Source organism: Hippichthys cyanospilos, chromosome 12 (genome assembly GCF_059441005.1).
Source record: "Hippichthys cyanospilos isolate Australia breed blue-spotted pipefish chromosome 12, RoL_Hcya_1.0, whole genome shotgun sequence".
In the NCBI taxonomy this organism is placed as follows: Eukaryota; Metazoa; Chordata; class Actinopteri; order Syngnathiformes; family Syngnathidae; genus Hippichthys; species Hippichthys cyanospilos.
In genome coordinates, this window is record NC_142380.1 from 9,214,006 (window position 1) to 9,240,000 (window position 25,995).

Here is a 25,995-nt window from a genome sequence, read left to right on the forward strand (position 1 = left end):
AATGAAAGGAAAATGTGTCTTAATTCAAAGTGATGCCAGGCACCGTCGGGGTTTGCTGCATTCCTCGCTACGCTGGATTTGCTTGATTTTCTTCCTCTGGATTTTATCCTAGTGCGTTAGTTGACATAAAAGTATTTTTGCCCCTGTCTCTTTTGTCTAGTTTTGTGTAGCTTTTTGTCACAACAGATTTCACAAAGTTACGGTATCCGGAGTAGAGATTGACTCAACGTATTTGATCAGGGCGAATACCAAAACCCAATTATTAGTTGTACAGGAGGCCAATAAGCGATATTTTTTCATATTTAATTTTAAATTTAATCCTCCATGTTCTCTAATGTATGCGTGTGTGTAGGTGTGTGGGATCCATTTCAACAAAATCAGGCTCATGTAATAAAGAATAAAAATAGAGATATATTCTAATACATGTATGCTGTACAAGTTAACTTAAGCAAGCAACTAGCTTCAATAAATATAAAGTTCAAAATAACATGTTAAAATTTCCCTTTATTTTTATTTCAAACAAGAATGTAAGGTGCAGTGTTCCCAGGCCAAGCAAAAACTGTAAATACATGGCTCCCTGAAGTTAGTAGTTAGCACAGTCTTAAACTGGTGCATTATCGGTCATCAGATTACTTGAAAAGGCCACTGACCATTTGGTAAAATTTCAAATATCGGCGGTGATAATTGGTCGATCCCTATTCTGGAGTATTACAATTGTGTCTGCTTGTATTTATTTTTTGTTTTTCATTCTACCCCTAAAAAAAACAAAAATATAGCAAATGAATTAGCACAGACAAAAATAATGCAAAAAGACACAAAGCAAGATAAGTTATTTAAATATGTACATTTATACACATGCGACAATCTGTGAGTGATTTATGAGAAATGGGCAAAGATTGAAGAATCGACAAAACAAAGTTTGACACATTTTCAAACGGCCAAACGACCTCTTAAGAGCCAGCCAGTTCGTTTGTTTCCACTGTTGAGTCCATTATGTCTCAGCAGGACACAAATGAAACACCATTGGAAAGGCCAGGATGTCCTCAATTGAGCACACCAGGCCTTATCAGGATAGCTCCAATGAGTCAAAAGATATCGAGAAAAAAAAGTGTCCACTACAGTGGACATAAATGAATTGGCTGACTCTGGAGGATATAGCTTTTATGCTCTCTATGCGTCCTTTATTGTATCTTACAGAATGTATTTGCATAGACATAAAACAAAAGACAACATCAAGCTAAGGCATCTGAAATGTACAGTGCATCTTTTAGCCAGCTGTGATACTGTCACCAAACATCACACGTGCGACACCTTCCAACAACAACAACATTTCCACCAGAAGGCAAGCAGGAAGGCAGCGGTTGCAAAAGGACGCTTGTTCAGCTTCTTCTGCGCGGGGAGACAAATACGGATTTACTTGTAATCTATTGGATTTGCTAGGAACGTTCGGCATTAGGCTGTTATCGTGACTGCTTGAAAGAAAAACATTTCGAGCATTAGAACGCAACACACAATGAAGTCATTAAGAAGGGCGAGCACAATGCCGACCACTGTGCTCAATCTGCCGATAGAAGCAGCAAACATTTAACCCTTGTGCAGTATTGTGTACATTTTTTGGACAAATTCTTCCACTAATTTAGACAATAGTGTGATATATGAGTGGTCGTGCCATTTCAAACTTTTACACGTCGTCACCATCTGGGTGAAATTTCAGCTCTCTGGTGACTTCTATCAATGTTTTCCTTTTGATGTGAAATGACAAAATACCGCACAAGGGATAAAGAAACTTGGACTGGGAGAATATTAGGCTGGATATGCACAACGTGCTTCATGGCCATCAATTCGTAATTCACATTTGCAGCATAAAGAAGAAAAAGACATGGCTTCCTCACATTACCATCCTGAGAGCCTATTCATTTGTGTCCACTATTGTGTCAATTTTGTCTCAGCAGGACAGCAAAGTAAAATGCAATACACCCAATCACATGAGACACAATTGTAAAGACCAGGATGTCCTCAATTGACCACACTAGAACTTAGTTGGTTAGCATGAATGAGGAAAATGATAAAGACCAAAAGCTATTTTTGACCCAATTGTTGTCAGCGTGTAGGGCAAATGCAATGGTGGGAGGAGTATGCTTTCTTTTCAAATTAAGGGCAAATTAATTGGAACATGAAACAACATTGCACTTTTTATTTCTCTTCACTGACTATTATTTTGACCCTATTGTTTTTAGCATGTAGGGCGAATCATTCTAGAATGTGTTTTTTTTTTTTTTTCCGTTTAACACTGATCTTACTTATAAAACCCTGACAACATCAAGGATTTCTGAAGGTATCATCAAATCAAAATGAATGCTGTGTAATTCCATGGTGGGAACAATATGCTTTCTTTTCAAATCAAGAGCAAATTGATTGGATCATAAAACAACATTGCTATTTTTTTTTTATTTCCGACCCTTCTGCTTTTAGCGTGTAGGGCAAATCATTTTAGAATGTTTTCTCTTTTCTTTTTTTTCTTTGGACACTGATTCCGCTCATGGCACTTTTCGATAACATGCATCGATGGTCATTTACACAAGCCGAGACACAAAAGCGAAAGCACGCAACACATTGCAAAATTCCAAATGACATACTGGCTTTTCTTGCGACACTCTTGAAGTGGCTTCTTTTTTTTTTTTTTTTTTTTTGCATAGAGACGACATCCCTGTAGGTTGGGAGCAGATGAGCCCAATCCATTTGAATAACTCATAAAGCTCCATCAGGCACTAAGAGCCCAAGCTCATCTTCTTATGTCAGATCCTTGCACCTACACTATATACATGTACTTGCTCTAAACAGCTAGCTGAACGTGCGCTCACCTGACATTCTAATCGCCGCCAAGATACACAGTCGTTGGCGGATATCAAATCTGCTCTTCGGGGTCGGACGCCTGGAACCCATTTATCAATCTTGCATGCATTCCTTAATCCGCGCACAGGAAATATGTTTTCAAATGAGTTCTTCTGCGGGGGCGGGAGATGACGCAGTGGTTTGCCGTGGCAAAATGAAAAGTAGAAAAAAAAATAGTATGTAAATTGGCAAATGTGTAAGTCTTGGTACGCAGTCGGTTAGAAGAGGCCGAGGCGTGTCTTTAAGTCTCGAGCGTTTCGTAGGGCGAAGCGGCGGGGATTTTGTTTGGAGACCTGCGTGTGTGTGTGTTGTGTGTGCGCGCGTGCAGGACTTGAGCAAACACGCGGCAAGCTCTGCAAAAAGACGCTCTGGCCGTCCGCAGCTGTCCTCTTTTTCCCATCCTCTGACAAGACGAAGAGGCGAAAAGCTTTGCGGGAGTCTGGTACGGACGTGGACATCAGAATAAGGTCCATTGTGACCAAAGCGTGGCCAAAAGTAGCGCCAGGACGCCGGGTCCCGGCCAGGTGATGGAAGGGGAGCCCCCTACCACTCGGACCGAGGGGGGCTTGGCCGGGTTCTGCTTTGGACCGTCCAATCCGGGGGTCATGGATCCGGCTTCACTGGAGTCTTTTGTGTGTACTGTTGGATCAAAACAAAAGGGAAAAAAAAAAGAAGTATTATTCATCTGTAAAGAGTCAGGCTTTCGGATCAGCGGGGTCACGGTTCGAGCATGGCGCCCACCCTGTTATTGTTCATCTTGAGAAAGCTGTTGTGAGCAAAATAACAATTTTGAGACTGAAGTCATAACATAGGACAGCAGGAACAAAACGTTCCTTTCATATTATGAGCAAATTGACTGGAACATGAAACTAGTGATTGCTAAACAGAGACAGTACAATTTTCTTTTTGAATTAAGAGCAAATTCATTGGAAAATGAAGGGGCCTATTGCTAAATTTTGTTATTGTAAGTCCTGTGCATAACTTGTATACTTTTATGTTGTAAGCAAATTGATAGGAACAACAATTCAGCAAATTTAATTTAATGCTTTTTAATGCCATGACAGCAACAGAATATTCTTTTCACGTTAAGAGCAAACTGATTGGAACATGAAATAATTGCTCGCCAAACAGGACATCATTTTTTTTCAAATTTATAGTGAATTATTTGGAACATGAACATGAATTGTGTTACTGTGACTCACAAAATATTGTATGTTTTTTATGATATTAATAATAGTAACAGCAGATCAGCAAATCTAATATCTAAAATCAACATATTATTCTTTTCAAATTAAAAGTAAATTAATTGGAACATGAAACAACTTATTGCTAAATTGTGTTATTGTGACTCCTGTGCAAAACCTTCCATTCTTTTACACCGCAAGCAGCAATTCAGCAAATCTAATTTAATGCAATTAAATGACAGGACAGACTCTCAAATTAAGAGCAAATTAACGTGCAAGAGGCCTGTGCAATTTTCCAACAGACATGCCAAAAATGAAGCAAATGATGTTACATGAGCTGTCTCCTGGAGTTTCCGAATAAAATTCTGGCTTAATGATAATACTACATATGCAGTTCCGAAGTTGAATAAATCCAACATGGATGCCCGACACAATTTTACAACTGGTGAGGGGTTACTTTCACGAGGTTGTCATTTTTCATTGAGGATAAAGAATATATGCAAGTAAGTATTGCTATGCTGTTTGTCTACGAGCGCTGCCTCACCTTTTGTGTTCAAGTAACGCCTTTCAATGAATGCAATTCATTCGATCGTCTGAGCATTTGTGTTGGCAGCATTTAGCTTTGTGGTTGTTTGATACACACAAATGTCAATGTGTGTTTCTGTTTACAATATTTGATACTGATCCATTGCTAGACCAGCATTTCCCGTATTTTGGGGGGTACGGGAGATTTTACCATGAATCCTGAAGTCTCCTTTTATGTCTTGACGGGAATAGTACGGAGGAAATTTATTGGGATATGAAGTAACTTAGTACTAACTTGTGTTAAAGTGTCTATTTTGCTATAGTAGGTATCATATGAATGTACTTTGTCATCATGGTAAGTGGGTGAAAAAATATGTCACCAGGGCTGAAAAACAGAAAAAAGGTTGACAAGCAATGTGCAGGACTAAAAAGCAGCCTCAACGCGTTTCGGTCAAAAGTAAAAAAAAATACTTTATGACTCGCGCCTAACAAGGCCAAGCAAACATTGCGTCAGCCAGGTATTCATCCATCAAGCGTGCCGATCCCAACGGATGGGGGGGGCGGGGGGGAACAAACAATGACTGGATGAAAAATTGTGTCAAGGGCCATGTGTTAAAAGAAACTCGTTTGCCACGGCTGCAAAACCAGGTCAAGTTTTCCGTTGTTCCAAGAATGAAAGAAATCTCGCAAGACGGACGCAATTGTGGAGTCGATGACGTGTGACCTTACAAGACCTTGCAGGTGGACTTACAAGGACTCGGGACATCTCGGATGTTTTTTTTTTTTTTTTCTTTCCCTATCATCTCCACACCTCTGTTGCGCATGGGTGATAAGGGCTCGGCTGTCTCAAAAGAGCCGGAATTGTTTCCAGCACACGATGTTTTTATTGTCCTGCTTGACAATAGACAAAGACGCCGTTCATCCCAAATCTGATTGCGCTTATTGTTTTGGCTGGAAACTGGGCTGCATCTAATCAGAATTGAGAAGAATAGAGAAGTTGAAATATGCAAAGGCAAATGTTGAAATGGCTGCATGTTAACCAGCTGGCTAATTATGGAGACAATTCCTGCCAGAACAGACAATTACATGGCAGACAATAATTCTGCCAGCTAGCTGAAGTGCTCATTTCTTCGTAGCGATGACATACCGCTGCAAGGCTTTGGAAACTAAATGCTTGCAGCGCTAACAGCTAGCGCCACTCATCTGCCCCATACAGGCTGGCAAAAGCCATGAAATGACTTTTTAGTGACAAGTGAGTTGCCGTTCCTACCGATCACTTTTGAACAAATTAGGTTTACTTAACCAGCAAAAATCACTTTGTTTCATGAACAAAATGTAAAGGTTATCCACTGCTACACTGTTTAAATTTAAGTAAAATATGAGTAAGTAAAAAATGAGTGAAAAAAAATATTAATAAATGGACATGTGTATTATTGTCTACTGTACTTTAACCAAGAGAGTGTATTTATTTATTTATTTTTTTCCCTGAATACCCAATTATTTGATAGTAGATTAACCAAATAACAAAATATTAAATAGCTGACCCAAGACAAGAAATGTCCTCCTGGGACCCAACCTTTTCATTTCTGCCCACTTTTGCATCCATTTTGTCTCAGTAAGACAGCAAACTTAATTGCATAACATTCAAACACATCATTGAAAAGGCCAGGGTGTCCTCTACTGTGGTTTCTAGCACTTAGTTGTGGTACGTTTGAATGTTTTTATTTTTGTTAAGTTTGCAAAACAGATGTGCATTGTCATTGGTGACGCAATTTCATGGCAGACGACCTTGAAATTTAACAGACAATGTGACACGTTCAATCTTCTGAAATTTGTCCCGAGACACCCTTTCAAATGTAATAATTCAAAACTGTATTAAATCCGACATGGCATTCTCAGCACTGATTTAACTATTTGTTTTTCTCTCATCAATACACTTTGCACTTGTTAGGGGGTTCTTGGCTAAAAAATAATTGGCTAAACAAAAACTGTACATTTTTCTTTTCAAATTAGGGGCAAATTACCTGAAACTAGAAACAACTTATTGCTAAACAGAAACAGTAATTTTTTTATTTTCAAATTAAGAGCAAATGAACTGAAAAAAAAACAATTTATTGCTCAACTTAAAGAGTGTGTTTTTCTTTTGAAAATAAGAGCAAATTACCTGAAACAAGAAACAAGTTATTGCTAAATATTAACAGTACATTTTACTTTTCAAACTATGAGCAAATTACCCGCAACAACAAACAACTTATTGCTAAACTGAAACGGCACATTTTTCTTTTCAAATGAAGAGCGAATGAACTGGAACAAGAAACCACGTATCGCTAAAGAGAAACCGTACATTTTTCTTTTCAAATTAAGAGAAAGTGTACTCAAAAACGAAACTACTGTTTGCTCAACTTAGAGTGCATTTTTTTCTTGAAAATAAGAGCAAATTACCCGCAACAACAAACAACTTATTGCTAAACTGAAACAGCACATTTTTTTTTTCAAATGAAGAGCGAATGAACTGGAACAAGAAACCACGTATCACTAAAGAGAAACCGTACATTTTTCTTTTCAAATTAAGAGAAAGTGTACTCAAAAACGAAACTACTGATTGCTCAACTTAGAGTGCATTTTTCTCTTGAAAATAAGAGCAAAATACCCGCAACAACAAACAACTTATTGCTAAACTGAAACAGCACATTTTTCTTTTCAAATGAAGAGCGAATGAACTGCAACAAGAAGCAACTTATTGCTGAAACGTAAAAGTACATGTTTCTTTTCAAATTGAGAGCAAAGTAACTGGAACATGAAGTGACTTCCTGCACGATTATTATTTTTTTGGCAAAACGTCACATGCCTTTATTTTGTACAGTTGATCCGATATCAATACCGGATGAGGATCAAGCGACAACGTCGTTCCACTTTGGCTCCGACCGCCGTGTATCTAGCTGAAGTTACCCAACTGAAGCTAATGATCTGGTTTTTAGTAGTGTGTTATGCCACTAGTAATTAAAGTAGATGGATGATCAATTAAGCTGACACCTGCATAAATGTCAAATGAAGAGGTGTATCCGGACAATTAAGTGCCAGGAACTACGCGGAGACGCAACGACAAACATGAGGACGGCAGCCGGATAATGGAGTGCCAAGTTGCCGTAATGACCCGACGTTAGCGGATTGAGCCGCGCTTCATCGAGCTGGCTCATACCCTCGGAATGAAAATACGAGGGGGGAAAAGATGGAAAAGCAGAAGGGCGAAGATGGAGATGGTCAGAAGAGGAAAAACATCGCGTTTTGCTTCTTAGCACCAGATGGAATATCCATCATCAAAGCAGATGGAATCAATCCATTCAAGGGTATGTAGTGGCACGCATACATTTCTCATTTTTCTCTGTATTTTGCATAATACGCAGAAGACTCGGAGAATGAATGAATCAGTTGCTGGAATATGAATGACGTCCTCCGTGGATGGACCTTCTGGTAAGTTCACGCTGGGCCGTACAGTTGCAATTTGTGCTGTGGAGCGACGTTACGTTTGCCAGTTTTAAATTCAGCAAATGACAAATGACTGCCTTTAGCAAAAGGGTTTTAAAGTGTAAAAAAAAAAAAACAACCTCAAATTTAATTGTTTACATATTCCAATTATACACTTAATTTTCATTAAAATGATCTATGGCTACGGGCCAATAAAATGGGACCAAATTTCTGATTTTTGTACACTGGACAGTGTGCCGAAAACCCGAGGGTTGAGATCTATTTTTTTTTTTGGTAATTTTGGCCAGCGACCACCATTGTGAGAAAAATGCAAAACAAACAAATGGAATGGCACCTCTTGTTGAATTTCTTTTTTTAATTTCGTTTTTGTCTTTTTTTTTTTCTTCAATGTTTTGAAATCCGTTGCTCGGGAACCGCCATTAGGAAGAAAAAAAAAATACGGGGACCACCTTCAAATTATTTTTTTCTGTGCTTATTTTTGCTTGTTGTACATCGAGAAACAGTGCGATATCTTGTTTTTTTTCAAGTAATTTTTGCCGGGAACGCAATTTTGAGTAAAAAGGCAAAAGAAACAATTGAAACGTTACCACTTCAATTTTTGTTATAATTTTGTGGCTTTTTTGTCCATAGAGAAAGTAACGTGCCAAAAATCCACGGTCAAAATCTCTCTTTTTTTGTTTTTTTCTTTGAATTTTTGCTCGTTGTACATCGAGAAACAATACGTCAAAAAGCCGAGGTCGAAAAAGCGTGCGCGCATTGTGTCTTCTGCACTCTTAATGCGTCTCCAGATGGAGCGGCGGTTGTTTGGGATTTTTGGAGGCGCGTTTTCCCATTGGCCAAAGAGCAACAACAGCTGCTTGGAGCGCGCCCGGTCACGGCACCGAGGACGAGCTGTACCTCCAGCCAGGGCCAAGAGAGGAAGGACGAATGGGGGAGAAAAAGGAGGATGAGGAAGGAGGGTGAAAGGTGAGCGGGACAGCCGACACAAAGATGTCTCCCAAGAAGTTAAATAAATGTGCGATAACCTTGAAGGACGCCACTACTGTCGTCCACTTTTTCACTTACATGTTTGTATTCACTGCCAGCCCGATTAAAATGCATGTTGGACTTATTTATTTGTGTCGGCTGTTGTGTCCATTTTGTCTCAGGAAGACGGCAAACATAACAAGGTGAGATCATTTTCTCACTTTGAAATAATTTGTCAGAATTCTCACTTTTAAGTCAGAAGTTTCACGTTATGGTCATAAATGATTCGATTTCTGGTTTTACTTTCAGAATTGTAACTTTATATTAAGAATTCTAACTTTATATAAATTTGAGAATTCTAACTTTATATTCAGAATTCACTTTGATACGTTTCCTCATCAATTCTGAATATTTTCACCACTCTTATGAGTTTTCGGATTTTTTTTTTTTGCTGGAATTCCATCCGGTCATCCGCTCACATTAAAATCAGTATTCTGACTACTGCCTGAATTTTGACTTTTAAAGCAGAAGTCTCACTTTATCATCAATTCTAACATTATTATTATTCAAATTCTGACTTTACCCTCAGAATTCTGACTATCAGAATTCTCACATTTATCAGTGTGAAAAACAGAATTCTGAGCTCAAGTGACAGTCCTGTCAACTATTTTTCTTTTTTCATCACAGGCCCTAATCCTCTGTTGTATCTCAGAATTCTGACATTTTTTCACAAATGCTCTGAAATTCTTTCTCGTCAGAATTCTCACATTAAAATCAATATTCTGACTACAGCACTGGCAGGTTTCTGATGTTTGGACTAGATTTCTCACCTCATTGGCAGACCTCTGACGTTATCTAAATTCTGACTTTAATCTCAGAATTCTGACTTAATTTCTGTATTTTCAATGATAAAGTGACAATGCTGCCAACCTTTTTCCCTGCTTCACTTGCCCTAATCTTCTCTTGTAACTCAGAATTCTGACTTTCTTTTTTTTTTTTACACTTTAAAGCGAGAATTCTGACTATTTTCAGAACCCTTAATTTCATAAGTGTGGAAAAAATGGTCAGAATTCTGAAATTATGTGAGAATACTGCCACTGTTTCTTTGCCATCCATCAATGGCTCTAATCCTCTTTGGAACACATCTGTGAGACTAGCACATACTAGAATATCAAAGTTATCACCAAACCAACCAGGATGAAAAAAAAATCACCTTTTTGAGGGGTGCAGTTTATTTTAACATACACTTTTATATGATGACACGCCTACACATATGTTAGATTCACTTATTTTATTGCACGTTTGACAGGTCAGAAAAAATAAAGTCGGCTCTTTTATTGATGGCACATTGTGGGAAGTTGGTGGATGGCAATAACTTTGCTCCGCCTCCCCCATACTCGGCATACCGTATTGGCCTCTGTCGGACTCACTCCCTCAGACGGCTTTGACGGGAAACGGAAGCGAGTGGGAGACGTGCTCCAACAAGGTCAACTGATCTGCTTAAGATAATGTTTGATAAAGACCAACGACTGCTGACAGATCAAAATGCCACCATGTAATTTTCTCTTTCCATCCTTATTTGGCATGCACACTGCAAAAAGTGCCGAACCAAAGGAAAAAAAAACAAAACAAAAAAAAAAAACCACACACACACACACACACATATATATATATATATATATATATATATATATATATATATATATATATATATATTATATAAAGAGCAAAAACAAGTCAGAAATGCAAATCAAATCTAAGCAAATAGTTCTCCATCGTATAATTTAAGTAATTAATTCTTATTTTAAAAATCTGTATTATATATATATATATATAAAAATATGTATTTTTCAAAATGTAGCATAAAATAAGTATTATCAACAAAAGGTCCTAATGTACTGTAAAATGTAAGCAATATTTTATAATTAATTTAGAAATACAGGCCATTTGTGCAATCAAACCTTTCATGGATGCATCTTCTTAAATTGGTCATACATTTGATTTTTTCTTTTTAATCATACCCACTAATTTTGAAACAAGAGGGCCCCAAAATTCTTTCTAATATCTTGTAATGTCTAATTTCTTTATTAATGAAAAGAATGACTTCAATACAGTAGACTGAAGTAAATGTAACTCTAATATATTATGCTACTTAAATTAGAGAGCAGGAAAACATAGGTTTCACGCTGTAAATGCTTAAACCAATGTGTGAGTCTGCTCTTATAATAAGATTTTGTTTTCGCTATCATTTCCTAAATTAAGAAAACATGGTCATGGTCTAAGTTGAAAAACACCAGAAATCATGTTTTCTTCTTGTTATGAGAAAAAATAGAAAGGCTTTGAGCAAAGAAATATGAAGAAACTGATTTTATCGCTCCATTTTCTTTACTAGTTTGAAATGGACATCTTGCAGTGTACCTACATTTACGCAGGAGAATGGTTAGGCCCGTAAATCTATTTGCTTATGTCCGCGTCTGACGATCGCTTTGCAATGTGTGACCTTTCCGAAGTGCCTTTGTGTTTCTTAGCTGAAGAAATAAAAGAGGCAGGGTGGTGTAAGGTTTCTCGCCTCCTTTTAAGTGGATGCACGTCTTCATGTTTTAGCATCTGGCCCAGACTCGGTAATCTATAAGCCAATGTCAAGGGAGCTTGTTTTGACTCAAGAACTTTAAGCAAACCCGACAAAAAACAAACGATCAATGGGGAAATTCTCTTAGTCAACAAGACAGATTATTTCTTTTTTCTTTTTTCTTAAGATGCTCATTAACTCACAATGGGTGGAATAATTTATAATAATTTTGTTCATTCACAGGAAAGGGTATTAAATGGACGAAAGGCACCGATTCAGTTTCAAGTTAACTTCCTGCGCCATTTAACTTCTTACCTAAAATGAAAAGGGAAAATATATGTAGATTTGACAGAAAAATGAATACCGTATTTTTTTGTCCATAAGCCGCACCAACAAAAAATTTACAAAAAAAAATCTGTTTTGACAAGTATAGGCTGCATTGGACTATAAGGCCAACATCAGATATGGTATTTATGCAAAAAGATGGTAGATGGATGTGAAATGTTTAAATATTTTGTGTTTATTTTTGTGTTAATACTTGAGTGAACATTCCTGAACATTTAGAAATAAAAGCAGCGCTAACACTGACAGACTCGGATTGATAGAATACTGCACCAACACAACAGTAACATGCTGGATTGCTTTACTAGTGGAGCGTGCCCCCTGGTGGCGAGTAGAAGAACAGTTCAAACTCAAAATCAATACTTTCATGGCATTTTCTTCTGTCTCTTTCTGTTTACTGGGAGCCCAGCTGGCTAGTAAAAGAAAAAAAACCACAAAGTGCTCAAAGCATGAGCCTAAGATTCATTGTAAATGTAATCCAGTATTGCCCACCTGTGCTAAATTCTCGCCAGCACTTATTTAAATGTCATCTTTCATGGTTCAACACTGTAACCGAATAACCCGCAAAAATGCAGCCACATTTACAGTGCGAGTTTGTAAAGCACTAAAGACCTGAGCAGTAAAAATAAAAAATAAAATAAAAAAAACTTTCCTTGTAGATAGGTAGTCATATATTCTAAAATGATTCTTTTGAGGCCGTGGGCAATGGATGGGCCATTCGTGGTGTAAAAGGGGCCACCTATGGGGCACACATCCCAGCCTGCGGCTAACCTAGCAACAGGCACGGCTGCGCGGCAACTCCAGAGCAGACTGAATCAGCTCAGGGTCGTATTGGACTTTTGGACTCTTTGGCAGGATTAAGATTGACTGCCTTATGTAAACACAATAACACATACAGAAACAAATAGCAAAAGAGGCCCTGGCATGCGACGTTGACCTCTACCAGCCGATACAACACATCTTTAAAGGACCTAGATCACCATTCTTTTCCACTTTCCACAGTTAAACATGTGCACATAAATTACGTTTGGCACATTGGCGATTTGAACCGTCTTGTTTACTGAAGCCGTTTCCCCAAACATATGATGCACTTTATTTCCCATAAAAAAAGGTCAAAAATATGTTTGTGTACTATAACTTAAAGATTAGATATTTTTTATGAAACAAAATTCGTTGAATATTGATCCGTCAGCCACATAAGCCGATTTGATACACAGAAGTGCATTTTTGTATTGGCCGTATTCTTACTTATAATAATAATATAATTACCGTAACGCGACGAGCGAGAGGACGGACATCAGTTGATTGTTAGCAGCCAGTGCTTGTTGCAGCTAACAACAGGTCAGGTTAGCTGTGGTTTTTACGGCATAATTTTCAATATAAGAAGCGAGCCGACTGAATGAAAATAACTGTAAAACAAATCTTTTCCGTACATGAAAAATAAAACAATTAATTGAGCGATAGAGGATTCTCAGGCTGCAATTTACCTTTTGTACAACTGAGTCTATATGGGATTTAAAAGTTAGTTGAGAGTCAAGCCGGAGACCCAAATATTTATATTCATCTGTTCTCTCAAAGGGCGAACCATCAAGGAAGTAAATCAAAAACAGAGTATCATCTGAGCAGATAGGCAGATCATTAATGAAAATGGAAAAGAGGAGTGGCCCCAGAGGAGAGCCCTGGAGCACACCTCTCTCTGCGATAACAAAATCTGGCTGACTGCCCTGATTATAAACACTGCCAGATAATGATTGACAATGTCAAAGGTTGGCTCCGGCCTTCCTGTGTGGAGTTTGCATGTTCTCCCCGAGCTCACGTGAGTTCTCTTCGGGTACTCCACTTGGCAGGTGTATTGGACGCAGTAAATTGGATTGGTGTTTAGAGTGAGAGATTAAAACTCTATCTTGGTTAAAAGCTTCAAAAAGTTGACTTTTCATGATTGTGCTCCTTTAAATGGGAGGAAATGGTTAAAATAAAAAACACAAGTCTAATATACTTGTATCCTGGAGACTGGTGGGGTGAAACATTGCGATTTCTGATATGACAAGCTCACAAAACACCTTGGCTCATTCAGATGCCACATGGCCAAGTGCTTTGGCAGGTGCTACTTTGTCCTTTCAGGCAGACAAGCGTGAAGGATACAGCTATAAAGCGGCTCTCTCTGGCCATTAGGCTGCCGCACTGAGGTGAGAAGGCGCGAATGGTGCCGAGTCCCCGTGTGACGAGCCTCCGATGAATTCAACTGATTTAACTTACTTCCCTTTTCATCTTCAAAGAGTCTTCGTAAATCACCGGGGTTGGAGGGGAAGAAAAACTTGTGCTGTGATGTTATAAATGTTTGATTTGGAGGGGGTGAGCTGGATACTTTGATGTCATCTCTTGCGTAACTGACTGACTTTTCAAATCGAATCAAATCTCAAACCCACCTCCGTGTGAGATATGCGAGGACTTTGGATGGTGACTCATCCAGGAAAGTCTGCGGGACATGGGGCTCCTCTGGGAACGCTACTAGCTACCCTCTTCTTTACCGCTGCTACTTCAGACTTACACCATGCAACCAGTCCAGATCAATCAATCATCTATCCGAAATGATTTCTAACTAAATGGTTGTTAAAACACAGGAAAATAGTTTTATTTTAGACGCTGAAGATGCTAGTTCATTGAATCAAACGGAATCGAATCGTTCAACTTTGAAACATCCCATGACACATATCAAATTGTCTTTTATTGGAAAGACTTACATTAGCTTCAAAGGAAGATGCATAATTACAGTACAACAGTTAATTCCATTGGGTGTAAAATAGCAGCAAGAGGTCAGTGCAGCATACCATCACGAAATGGAATTGTTCCGTGTTTTGAACAAACAGTCCTTGAATCAATTCACATTTCACATATTCAATAACACGTAGAATGGAGACAAAATATTTACATATACCGGTAAATTTATATGTGCATATATATATATATATATATATATATATATATATATATATATATATATATATATATATATATATATATATATACACATATATATATATACACATATATATTATATATATATAATAATATATATATATACACATATATATATATATATATATATATATACACATATATATATATATATATATATATATATATATATATATATATATATATATATATATATATATATATATATATATATATATATTAGTTACTGTATTTTGAGACATTGTGGCAAATTAAAAGATTGTTATTACTGCTGGTTCAGATATCATATATCAGATATATATAAAATAAAAACAAAAACACACATGTGTGTTGATTAACTCACATTTGGAAGATCACGTGATCAGAAATCAGGTCTGATCACAATGATTTTTGCTGAGTGGAATGAGGGAAAAGAGACCTATGTTCTTTGACAACGAACTTTTTATTTTTATGTTTTTTGATATATATTTTACAGACTACAAAAAAAACGTAATGGTCGTGGGAAGCGAATATTGACTGCCTAAATCAGCAATCAAATCACGATCTGAAATTCAAAGTGATGCAGCACCACCAAACCAGACTCTTACAGACAAGTTTGTCAAGACTATCTTGAAAAACATACTTGACAAATATGTTTTCCGGTTTTAGTAAAGCGTGGAATTCCAGTGAACAAATTCTAACACCCATACTCTGTGAAGCTTCAGCCTTCATTAATTATGGATGAAATAAAAGGGTTTGAATGACCTTTCAATCATTTAATGGCGGGACTTGTCTAGCATAACTTTAATGCAAATATATTTAAGACAAGTGAATGCAGCAAGTCAATATTAAACTTGGCTCATTGCTGCCACATTCCATTATTGGAGCGCTCATGCTGCGCTAATGCGGAGCCAAGTCAAGCATTCGTGGAGGCCACAGTTTCAAAGAAGCGAGTTCCCTCGCTGACTTTGAGGAAGACGACAGAAGCTTGAGGGGAGTCCTCCTACCGGGTTTTGACTCATTCCGCCCTCACCTCGTATATCTTTGAGTCAAACAGGCTGAGACAAGGTTCGCGTTCATCCCTCATTATCCAGCCACTCTTTTTCAATATCAATGGAATGTCTGCTTTTATTTTCTCGCTATTATGCTACAACAATAAGAAGAGGCTTGCGCGGCGCTCAACGGGCTCATCGGCGCTTCCGCCTCCTCCAGCCCAAAGCCCCATCCTCAATCTTTTTAAGTCCTAAAGTAATTGAGTACTTATAATACTTAAGTGCTGAAGTAATTGATTACTCTAAGTCACCGGTGTCAAAGTCAAGGCCCGAGGGCCAGATCCGTCTTTTTAACTTTTAAAAATTTGGGGGAAGAAAAACAAACATTTTCTTATTCTCCAAATCTCCTGTTTTTGCCGGCTTCTGATATCAAATCTTGGTAAATGTGTGATCAACACACTTAAAATGTATTTGAATTCACAGTCATTCCGGCCCTCTGACATAAACTATCACTACAATGCGGCCCAAAATAAAAATTTGTTTGACACCACTGCTCTAAGTACAGAAAAATGCAGGGTAATTGACCAAAGTACTCCAGTAGTTGATTACTTTAGATACAAGAAGTACGAAAGTATTTGATTCCTTTAAGAAGTAAAAGTTCTAAAGTAATTGATCGCTATAATACATAGGTAATAAATAAATTTACGCACAAAAAGTACTAAAGTAATTGCCTACTTTAGGTACTAAAAGTCCTAACATAATCATTGCAATAGATACTTTAGTCATGAAGATATTTAGGCACTAAAAGTACTAAAGTAATTAATTACTTTGGGTGCTACAGAACTAAAGTGATCAAACATTTTCGATCATAAAAGTTCGAAATTAACTGATTGCATTAGATACTTTAGTAACAAAGAAATGTAGGTACGAAAAGTACCAAAGTAATTCATTATGTTAGGTAATACAAAACTAAACTGATCAATTATTTTAGGTACTAAAAGTTCTAAAGTAACTGCATTTCATGAATTGAATTGCATTAAATACTTAAGTAACAAAGTACATAATTAAAAAAAAAAGTTTAATTGATTATTTTAGGTACTACAGTAATGAAGGGATCAATTATTTTACATAAAAGGCGCTAATTGATACCCTAAAAATAAAGTAATCAATCACCATAATACCCAAGGTAATCAATTACATGACTATTTAATTACTAAAATAACTAAAGTGATCGATTACTTTATGTTTAAAGTGATTGTACTTAATTGGTTTTGTACCCACCATTTTTCTACATTACATTAACCCCATGCTTAATTGTATTTTGCTTGTCCATCCCTCGAAAAGAGAAGACGTTTCGCGCACCCCCATTTGCCGCACCGACTATAAAGATTGTATAGGCATACCTATATCTGTATTCTTTTTAATATTAATGAAAGAAAAAAAGCACTATAAATGCAACTTTTATGCAGGTTACAGGTTAATCTAAAACTGAAAAAAAAATAAAAACAAGTGGGTCAGAGTGCCTAAAATTTCAATAAAAAATGATGCCAATCCTTATTTTGCGACTACACTTCACATGGCAAAAACAAATCCTTTTTCCTGGGGGACGTAAAACTGTGTCTTTGGAATCGAAAAACTTAATAAGAGAGAGCCAAAGAAAGTAGGTCCATCACACTCCGAGGAGAAAATATTTCACAGTTGAGGTTTGCGAGTGTGGGAAGCAAGCTCGCCATCTTCAAAATGGAATGTCCCGCTTTTGTAATGCAAAATGAGGACATTGATGGCTGCGCTACCTTCTGAGCACCTCTTGTTACTACGCCATAAAGTTCCAAGCAAGCATTCACAATCCCGACTCCTTAGGATCAATTTCACAAATGCATCAGGTAGTAACTCTTAAGACTTCCTCTGCTTTATTACCTGTTGCCGCTGAGATTCTAGGGGCGTCCGGACCCGAGTCTCCGAGGAGTGCTGCGGGGCCTCAATCATAAAGGCTTCGCTGACACTGCGCCGAAAGGAAATGATGATGCTGACTAATGAGAAGCATTATGCTTTGATGACTGTGCACCTAGGGAGCCCTTCTAGCTAAAATTCTCTCTCGGTGCCATAAAACCACAAGGCAAAAAAATAAAAAAGGGGAGACCACTGCAAGGCAAGATGGAAGATGATATCAAAACAAAAAAACAATGGAAGCCGCTAGCTGGGGGTGCTACTTTTTTCCCACACTTTGAACCCTGCAGTTTATACTCCAATGTGGCTTAGCTGCGTTTTTTTTTTCTTTACCTGGGTACCAGGGGGCAATTTCCCCGGAAAACAAAGGAAGACAGACGATGACACGATAGAAATTTTGATTTTGAACATGAACTCCTACTTTACTTGCCACAAGGGGGCACTCTCCTTTAGGAAACGCAAATAGGCATGTTACTGTTGTTTTGGTGCAGTATTCCAACCATATGAGTGTGGCTATATTTTACTGTCATTAAGTGCTTTCTGGTGTATATTTGATTGCACTTATGACCCAACAAAATCCCCCAAAAAGAAAAAAATCCTGTGCTGTGCAGGAATGAAAAATAGCATGTTTTATTCTCATCGTAAAAGTTCTCATTCCATCCCTGGTGGTCACCAAAAAAGAAGTAGCAGGGGCTGCAAACCTTCATTCATAAGTGGGAGATCAGACTGAGAAAGGAGTAAATGACTCCTCCCATATTTTGAAATATATGCTGCTATTTTTTTCTCATGCTTTGAACCCTGCAGCTAATACTTGAATGTGGATTATCTGCAGTATGTTGCGAGCCACCAAAAGGCAAGCTTACAAAAAACAAAGGGAGGCAGAGGAAGTCGTTATCGAAGTATTGATTCATAGTAGTAAACTCGCCACCATGGGGTACTCAAACGGGCATGTTACTGTTGAGTTGGCGCAGTACTCCAACAACCCAAATGTGTCTGTGTTTTACTGTAATGCGATGCATTTAACTGCATATTTTATTGCACTTATGACCCAACAAGCCAAAAACATATAGCAAGGACTGCAAACCCTCATTCATAAGAGAGGGGGTTCCAACTCTGACACAAGTGAATGACTCCTCCCTTATCCACCTGCGGACCAGACCCAAGAAAAGCTGTCTTTGTTTTGCGTAAAGCTTGCGCTACCCTGAAGCATCAAGTCTTAGACCCTTAAGCCCTACATGAAAAGTCAAGGGAAATGGTTATCATAATGCTCATATCCATATCAGGACACAGCCAATACATCTGCTGGCCAGCTGACAACTAAGCGCACCAGTCTCAAAGGGATTGGCTCTGTTGGACCTGCAAGAAGCGGATTGGCTCGCAGACTATGCGAGAGCCTAAGTCTGCTCAACGGGGATGAAAGCTTTAGCTTTAGATGTGGTCTTGTACAGCACCTTGACCCTTTGTGATCACAAGCATCTCCTAATGCAGTGCTTCCCAGCCTTTATTCAGTGAACGACCCCTGTGAAATATTTTTTAGCCAATAACTAAAACCTCAAGTGCCTTCACGTAAACCTATTTGACAATTACTATCCTAATGTGTAATTTAAGCCCAGTTTGTAACGTTTCCCAATCCCATTCAAAAAATAAGTAATGTATTCTGTGCACTAGATTATAAACCGCATCAATAAAAATTGAACAGAAAATCTATTTTCGTCATATGCAGGGCACATTTTCACACCAACACAACTTTAAATTAATACTTCAAAAGTGTTCTCTTCTGTCTTCTTTTGTTTACGCAGAGATTACCCCTGGGTGGCTATTGAAAATTACAGGGTACAAAGCATGAAAAAACGTAGTGTCTTATCATTCAAAATATTTGGTAAAATCTCTTGAGAAAACATGAATTTGACTCACTCGGAAGAACTTAGACCCACATTTACTACCAAACAAAATTCTGACTGTGGGTTCTACTCCCTCTTAAAAAAGTTGATGAATAATATCCAGTGACCCCCCCCCCCCCCCCCCCCCCTCCATCAATAACCTGTGTGGCTTGTTTGATAACGACAATAAAATGGGTGAAAACAACATTTTCATTTCCGTCTGTTGTCATTACATAACTCTTCTTTATGAAAGTGCAATAAATCTCAGCAAACAAAGGCAGTTGCTCCGAGCGCTGATACTGAACTTGAGCATGTGTAAGCAATGTCTTCGCAGTCATGATGAGCTCACCAACTGACAGATGGTGTTTGTTACTAAAACAGAATCGCACTTCCCTGGCAGCACCATTATGTTTTTTTTTTTGTTTTTTTTGCTTCACATCACTTGGGCCTATTTTTTATTTTTTTTTTTACCAGCGATGTTTATTTCTGCATGAATTGTAAACCAGCAAGAAAAATGTGAATTTATTTTCTCGAACAAATCCAATATTAACCATGTACCTTCCGCTTTATTTGAGACCAGTCCCAAGTGCTGGCTACAAACTTTAGTTGTAATCATTGAGAGGAAGTATTGTTGTTTTCTTTTGTCAATTGCCGAATATTTAGAAAATAACATTAAAAAAATATTGTTCATCTTGTCTGTCGCAGACTGGTTCAAAAGCCGGATGTTCTCCAGCTTAGTCTAACAAACAGCTTTGCTAAATTTGAATCTTAATTCCATTGTTAGCTGTGGCTGGGTGCATCGCATTGATGTAGTAGGCTAAACTTGAGCTGTGTCTGTGTTAAACAAGCTTCTCCGTACATAGAAAGCATAATATTCTACCGTCATCAAGGGTGCTGTCTGGCCGTTATTCAGTTTTATACTATTTACGGTTCATCAGAACGACAACTCTCACAAGCTGTTTCATTTTCACGTCTTCTTTCTGTCCTCCCAACCACAAGTTATGCCAAACGTAATGACAGCCATTCAGTGTCCACTTCAGTACAAACTTTTTTCCATATATAAGACACATCGGATTATAAGGCGCACCCTCAATTAATGACATAATTTAAAACTTTTTCAATCACAATATAGTAATATTTAAAGTAATAAGAATAATAACTCAAATAATAACTCTGAACTCTCAAAAGCATAATAGCTCAATGTCAATATGAGCAACCTTGTTCAACTGCAACACACAAAAGAAACAGGTAAAGCTTACTTTATCAGTTCATTCCCATTTTTGAATCCCAATCTCAATATTGATCCATATATAAGGTCCACCATCAGCATTTTTAAAAAAATAAGGCTTTTAGGTGCGCCTTATATTGCGGAAAATACAGTAAATAGCGATTACTAGACCTACGTGATTAAATAGTCATATTTGACGAGTTGGTTGCATTGAACACATTATATAGTTGGAAAATATTAAAAAAATATAAAAAAATATACATAAGAAAATATATAATTAGATAGTTGGAATTGAATGTCTGAAATAAAAAAAAAAAAAAAAGGAAACATATGCCTTTGGGATTGAATGACTTAGTAATTGATCCATTAATGCGCTAGCTAGCTAGCAATGAATTAGAGCCACTTGGCTAATTCAGTCGGCAAACGGCAAAGCAAAGCAAAGCAGAAAAAGGCGCCTGGTTGCTGCAGGGGTGAGGAAAGCAACGGTTGACTGCAGATTCCCTTATTTCTTCTCTTAGCTTGGCCACGACAGCTCTTAATGTGCAGCCTTTGTTTAGCCGGCACATAAAGTACACTAACATGTCTCCAGGCAAGGGTAGCTTGTGTATCATGATCGGGCAGGCCAAGCATCGTGCAATATAACTGTACATGCACATTGGAGAAGGAAAAATAATGCATTCTACCGTTTTGGCCTTCAAAATTTTGTATGTTGCATATATTCATAATTGTTGAGATGCTCGGAGGCAAAATAGTCATATTCATGCATGTGTTCATTTTTTTACGAGTGCTCTTGTTTTTATCGAACTTAATAAGAGCTGTTCAGGGTCATGCTGTATTTTTAACCGTAGCGTCTCGTTTGCCAAAAAATTGCGTCGATAATGATAATGTAGGTCTGTACAAAACGTACAAAATAGAAGCATGCAACATTTTGCACAGGAGTCACTAAAAAGATTTTACCATTAAGTTGCTTCCTCTTCCAATAAATTTGCTATTAATTAGAAAACTGTCCAAAATGTATGGTAATTGAGATTTTTTTAGAAGTAAAATGCCACAATGTAAGTCATTTAGTCTATGTGCCAACTGTTCTATTGTATCGCTTGTTTACTGCATGATGAAATCTGGGTGTTACACAAGCAAATTCCATGTATCATCTGGCTTGTATAAAATAGCAGACTCATTCTTAATAGACAAGATGGCAGGCTGAAATATGAGTGTGGACAATATTATGGATGACAATATGTTTGTATCGCTATTGATTCAGTTGAATTTATTATGGTTGAATTCAGAGGCGCATGATAAGCCACGTGAGATACGGCCATCAGGTACAAGTTCAACCACAGCTGGATTCATGTATTCATCCACCACATTATTTAGAACTGAGTATCCCTTTTGTAATTTGAAAAAGTGAAACATATTCAATAAACATGAAACGTCAAAGTGCCTGGTTTCAACTTTTGTGGTTCAGTGTTATTCTAGTTATTGGAAATTAAATCTTGCAGGCCATAATACTGAGTTTCATAGTGAGACTTTGTTTGACCAGAATATTATGTATCTATATAGCTCATATGTCCTGTTGTGAGGTAAAATTAATATCTGCAGGGAATCTGGCCGCTAAACGACAACTAGCATGGTTTCTTTTTTGTCTCAAATGGTTCATGTAAACACAAACCCAGACAGAGTTCCTTCACTTTGGGGCTTTATTTTAATGGCTGCATTTTTGTCTGCATCCTGATTGACAAAAGGACTATAGGCCATTGTCAATCAATCTCCCACATACCGCGTCATCCGCACGCTAGATGCACGATCAACGATCGGAGGAACACTGACATTTTTCAGAGTCAAAATTTATTAAGCGGTGCTCTCATAGTAAATGATAACCAGTTCAGTGTCCCTTCCACGCTTTCGCTCGTAACTTCTAAATAAAATCGTCCCATAGGACGATACTAGCATAGGTGACTATGCACGGACAAAATGTGTCCTCTGCTGAGTATGCCGGAGGTCCAAGAATGTGAGACGCAGGACTCCCGTCTCCTAAGTGAGCCTTTCTATCACATCCAAGTGATAAAAGAGACAGTGAGTCTGCTCTGTGTAGATTAGCAATGTTCATTAGTTTGCTAATGAAGTCTCTCTTGGCAGAACAATGGGCGGCCATGGCCCCTTTTAACACGGACCTCGGGAGTTGGTCACAGCAAACAGATGGAACAGAAAATGACTCTTTGACCCCAAACTCAAGTGGGAGATAAAAACAAACAAAAAAAAAAGATATGAATAAAGGGACATCTGAAATGGTCTTTGACGGAACGCTTTGTAAAATTTTCCAAACAGATCATACCGATAAGCAAAGCTGGTTAAAAGTTCATTTTTAATCGGTAAAAAGCAATCCTTATTTTTTATTTTTTTGTAAAGCCATGAGCCAAAAAGGTCAATAACATTTCCCCAAAATAGCATCATATTAGTCGTTGATAAAATCAACGCATAAAAACGAAATGTCCGCGGGACGGTCTCCTGGCCTCAGCGGGCTATCGATTTATACTTAAGATACACACTTAAGGGTTTTGTTCAGTAAATCTCACCCGGTGGCTTTGATTGATTTTTCACTGCTGTTAGTGAGCTGGAAGCAGGACCAGCATGTTTTATCTCCATGGTAACAAGGAGCAGGGCCAAAAGGATTCGTCCAGAGTTGCGTGGAACTTGCAGTGTAATGGCTATCGATCGCTAAAAAAAAGCTACATAGTAAAACTACTGCATTGAGTGAGTTTAAATATTCAATGAGATTTTTTTTTGTGTGTGTGTGGCTAAGTGAGGAAATCAAACAAGCATTTCTGATTTCAATATCATGATTCTAATTACGTTTTGTTATATTGAGGACTTATTTTTAAATGTGATTGTGGTTGTTAATGACACGTTTGGCTGTGTTGTTTATTTGTACTTTGTGCTTGTTTGTTGATTAGGGCAGTGGCTCTCAATTGGGGTTATGTTGTGTACCCCCAGGGGTACAGGAATACACTTCAAATGTGAAATTTTAACAAGTTTTTGAAGGTATCAGCAAATTTACATTCATGCTTTTTACGCCGTCAAGAAAACTACATTTTTTTCTTCTTCTCAAATGAACTCTTTTAGTCCCAAACACATTTTTTAAGAGTTCAGATGTCCAATTCCAGCTAGTATTTTTTTACAATTTCTATGCAAGTTTTTTTTTGTTGTTTTTTGGATCATTTATTGAAAGCCGCGTCAAAAAAGGCTGTTACTGATCTATCAAGCGATTACTTTTGTTCCTAAAGCCACTATAGTACTTAAATATCTAAAATATATGATTAGTTTAATACTTAATTACCCAAAGCGATAGTACCAACCATTTTAAGATCCCTCTTCTTTCAAAAACAAATTAATAAATAAATAAAAACCATGAATCCCTTAGATTAAATGTTTAAAGAAAAATATAAAACTACGTTTTGGGGTTTTAATGAAATTAAGAGCAAATTAACTGGAACACAAAGGAACGTAATTGGTAAAATATGTTATCGTGTCTCCTTTGCAAAATGTTTTTATCTTGTGGCGTTTTTGTTTTTATGGATGCAAATGTAATTTGATGCTCTTTATGCTGTGACATGAACATAATGGTTTTATTTTCAAATTAAGAGCATATTAACTGGAACATCGGGAAACCAATTGGTTGTTACTGTGTCTCTGATGTAAAATATTGTATGTAAATTGTATTTTTTTATTTTTTTGTAATTTCTCCCTCATTTTGCTCCAATCATTGGTTATATATATATATATATATATATATATATATATATATATATATATATATATATATATATATATATATATATATATATATATATATATATATATATAAGCTCTCTCTATCCCTGGGGTACATGAAAACATTTCACCAGGTACGTAATTTTTTAAAAGAATTTCTGCAAGTTCCAGCTAATCTAATTTGATGCTCTAGATAGAATGTTGTGACAGGAGTGGTCTTTTCAAATTCAGAGCAAATAAATTGAAATATAAAACAATATATTGCTTAGTTGCAATTTGTGACTTCTTTCTTTTATATGGATGAACATTGTCATTAGTGATGACATTTTCCAATTTTTAAAATGCATCTTCTGCAGTTGCCGAATGAAATGAGACCTAAATATATCAGTACAAATGTACTACCAAAGTTAGGGAGGAAAAAAATCAGGTGTAGATAGCACTGTACTCTGTTGTCAGTCCTACTTTGGGGATGTGTACCTGGCTGAAAAAGTATTTCACAAGCTGGACATTATTTAAAAAAAAAAACGGTTAAGACCCGCTGGATTAGACTGTCATCAAAAACAATGTGAAAGGCAACACAAGCCCGAACAACATTTCCTAGCATGTTGATTCAAAACCGAAATGGGCTTGCCGTGTCAAGTTGAGAAGACGTTTTTTTTTTGTTTTGTTGCAGGGCGAAGTGAAAAGTGCGCACGTGACTCACAGGTTGCGTCTTGAGCGTCTCCCGATCCTTGACATCCGTCTTCGTCATCGCAATCTGCGGCGCTGCCCTCCGTCTCCCCGCTGCCCAGCTCCTCCCAGGCATCCACCTGACCCAGATTTGGAAATTTCTCTTGGATTTCCTGGACGACAAACCCGCTTTGTTACTCGCTGCAAGAGCGAACTTACAAGGATACAAAATACATAAGTATATAGTATATTAGGCTATGGGTGCCACTATTTCGCAGATTTATTTTGTATTATTAATATATTTATTTTTCCATCTTTTGTTATAAAATCGTGTGTAATTCCTCTCTTTACCACTAGATGGCAGCAACCTTAGTTTGAGATGATGCAAACTTCGAAGAAAAAGAACAAAACAGGAAATGCTGTATTTAACCATGTTATAGTTTTATGTTGAATATTATCAAACTTCAGCTGCTTTTCTATTTTCTACACCTACAAAAAGCATCAGCACTTGGTGAATTTTAGAAAGCCCGTCTTTGGACAAAGGGCTCACTAACCAACACTATTTAGCCAAAAGCTGCTTCATGTTCAATTT

General features: G+C 37.4%; 1 protein-coding gene across 2 annotated transcripts in view; it reads right to left on the reverse strand.

Annotated features, from left to right (window-relative positions):
* Positions 1 to 800: 800 nt before the first annotated feature.
* gpc5c (glypican 5c) overlaps positions 801 to 25,995 on the reverse strand; it is a 120,477-nt gene continuing 95,282 nt past the window's right edge. For both annotated transcript variants that reach the window (XM_088428573.1, XM_088428571.1), the window contains 2 exons: positions 25,438 to 25,576; positions 801 to 3,531 (listed from right to left, as the gene is read on the reverse strand). In XM_088428573.1, the coding sequence (XP_088284699.1) occupies positions 3,350 to 3,531; positions 25,438 to 25,576 (321 nt within the window). In that variant the 3' untranslated portion in view covers positions 801 to 3,349. The remainder of the gene's footprint in view (positions 3,532 to 25,437; positions 25,577 to 25,995) is intronic.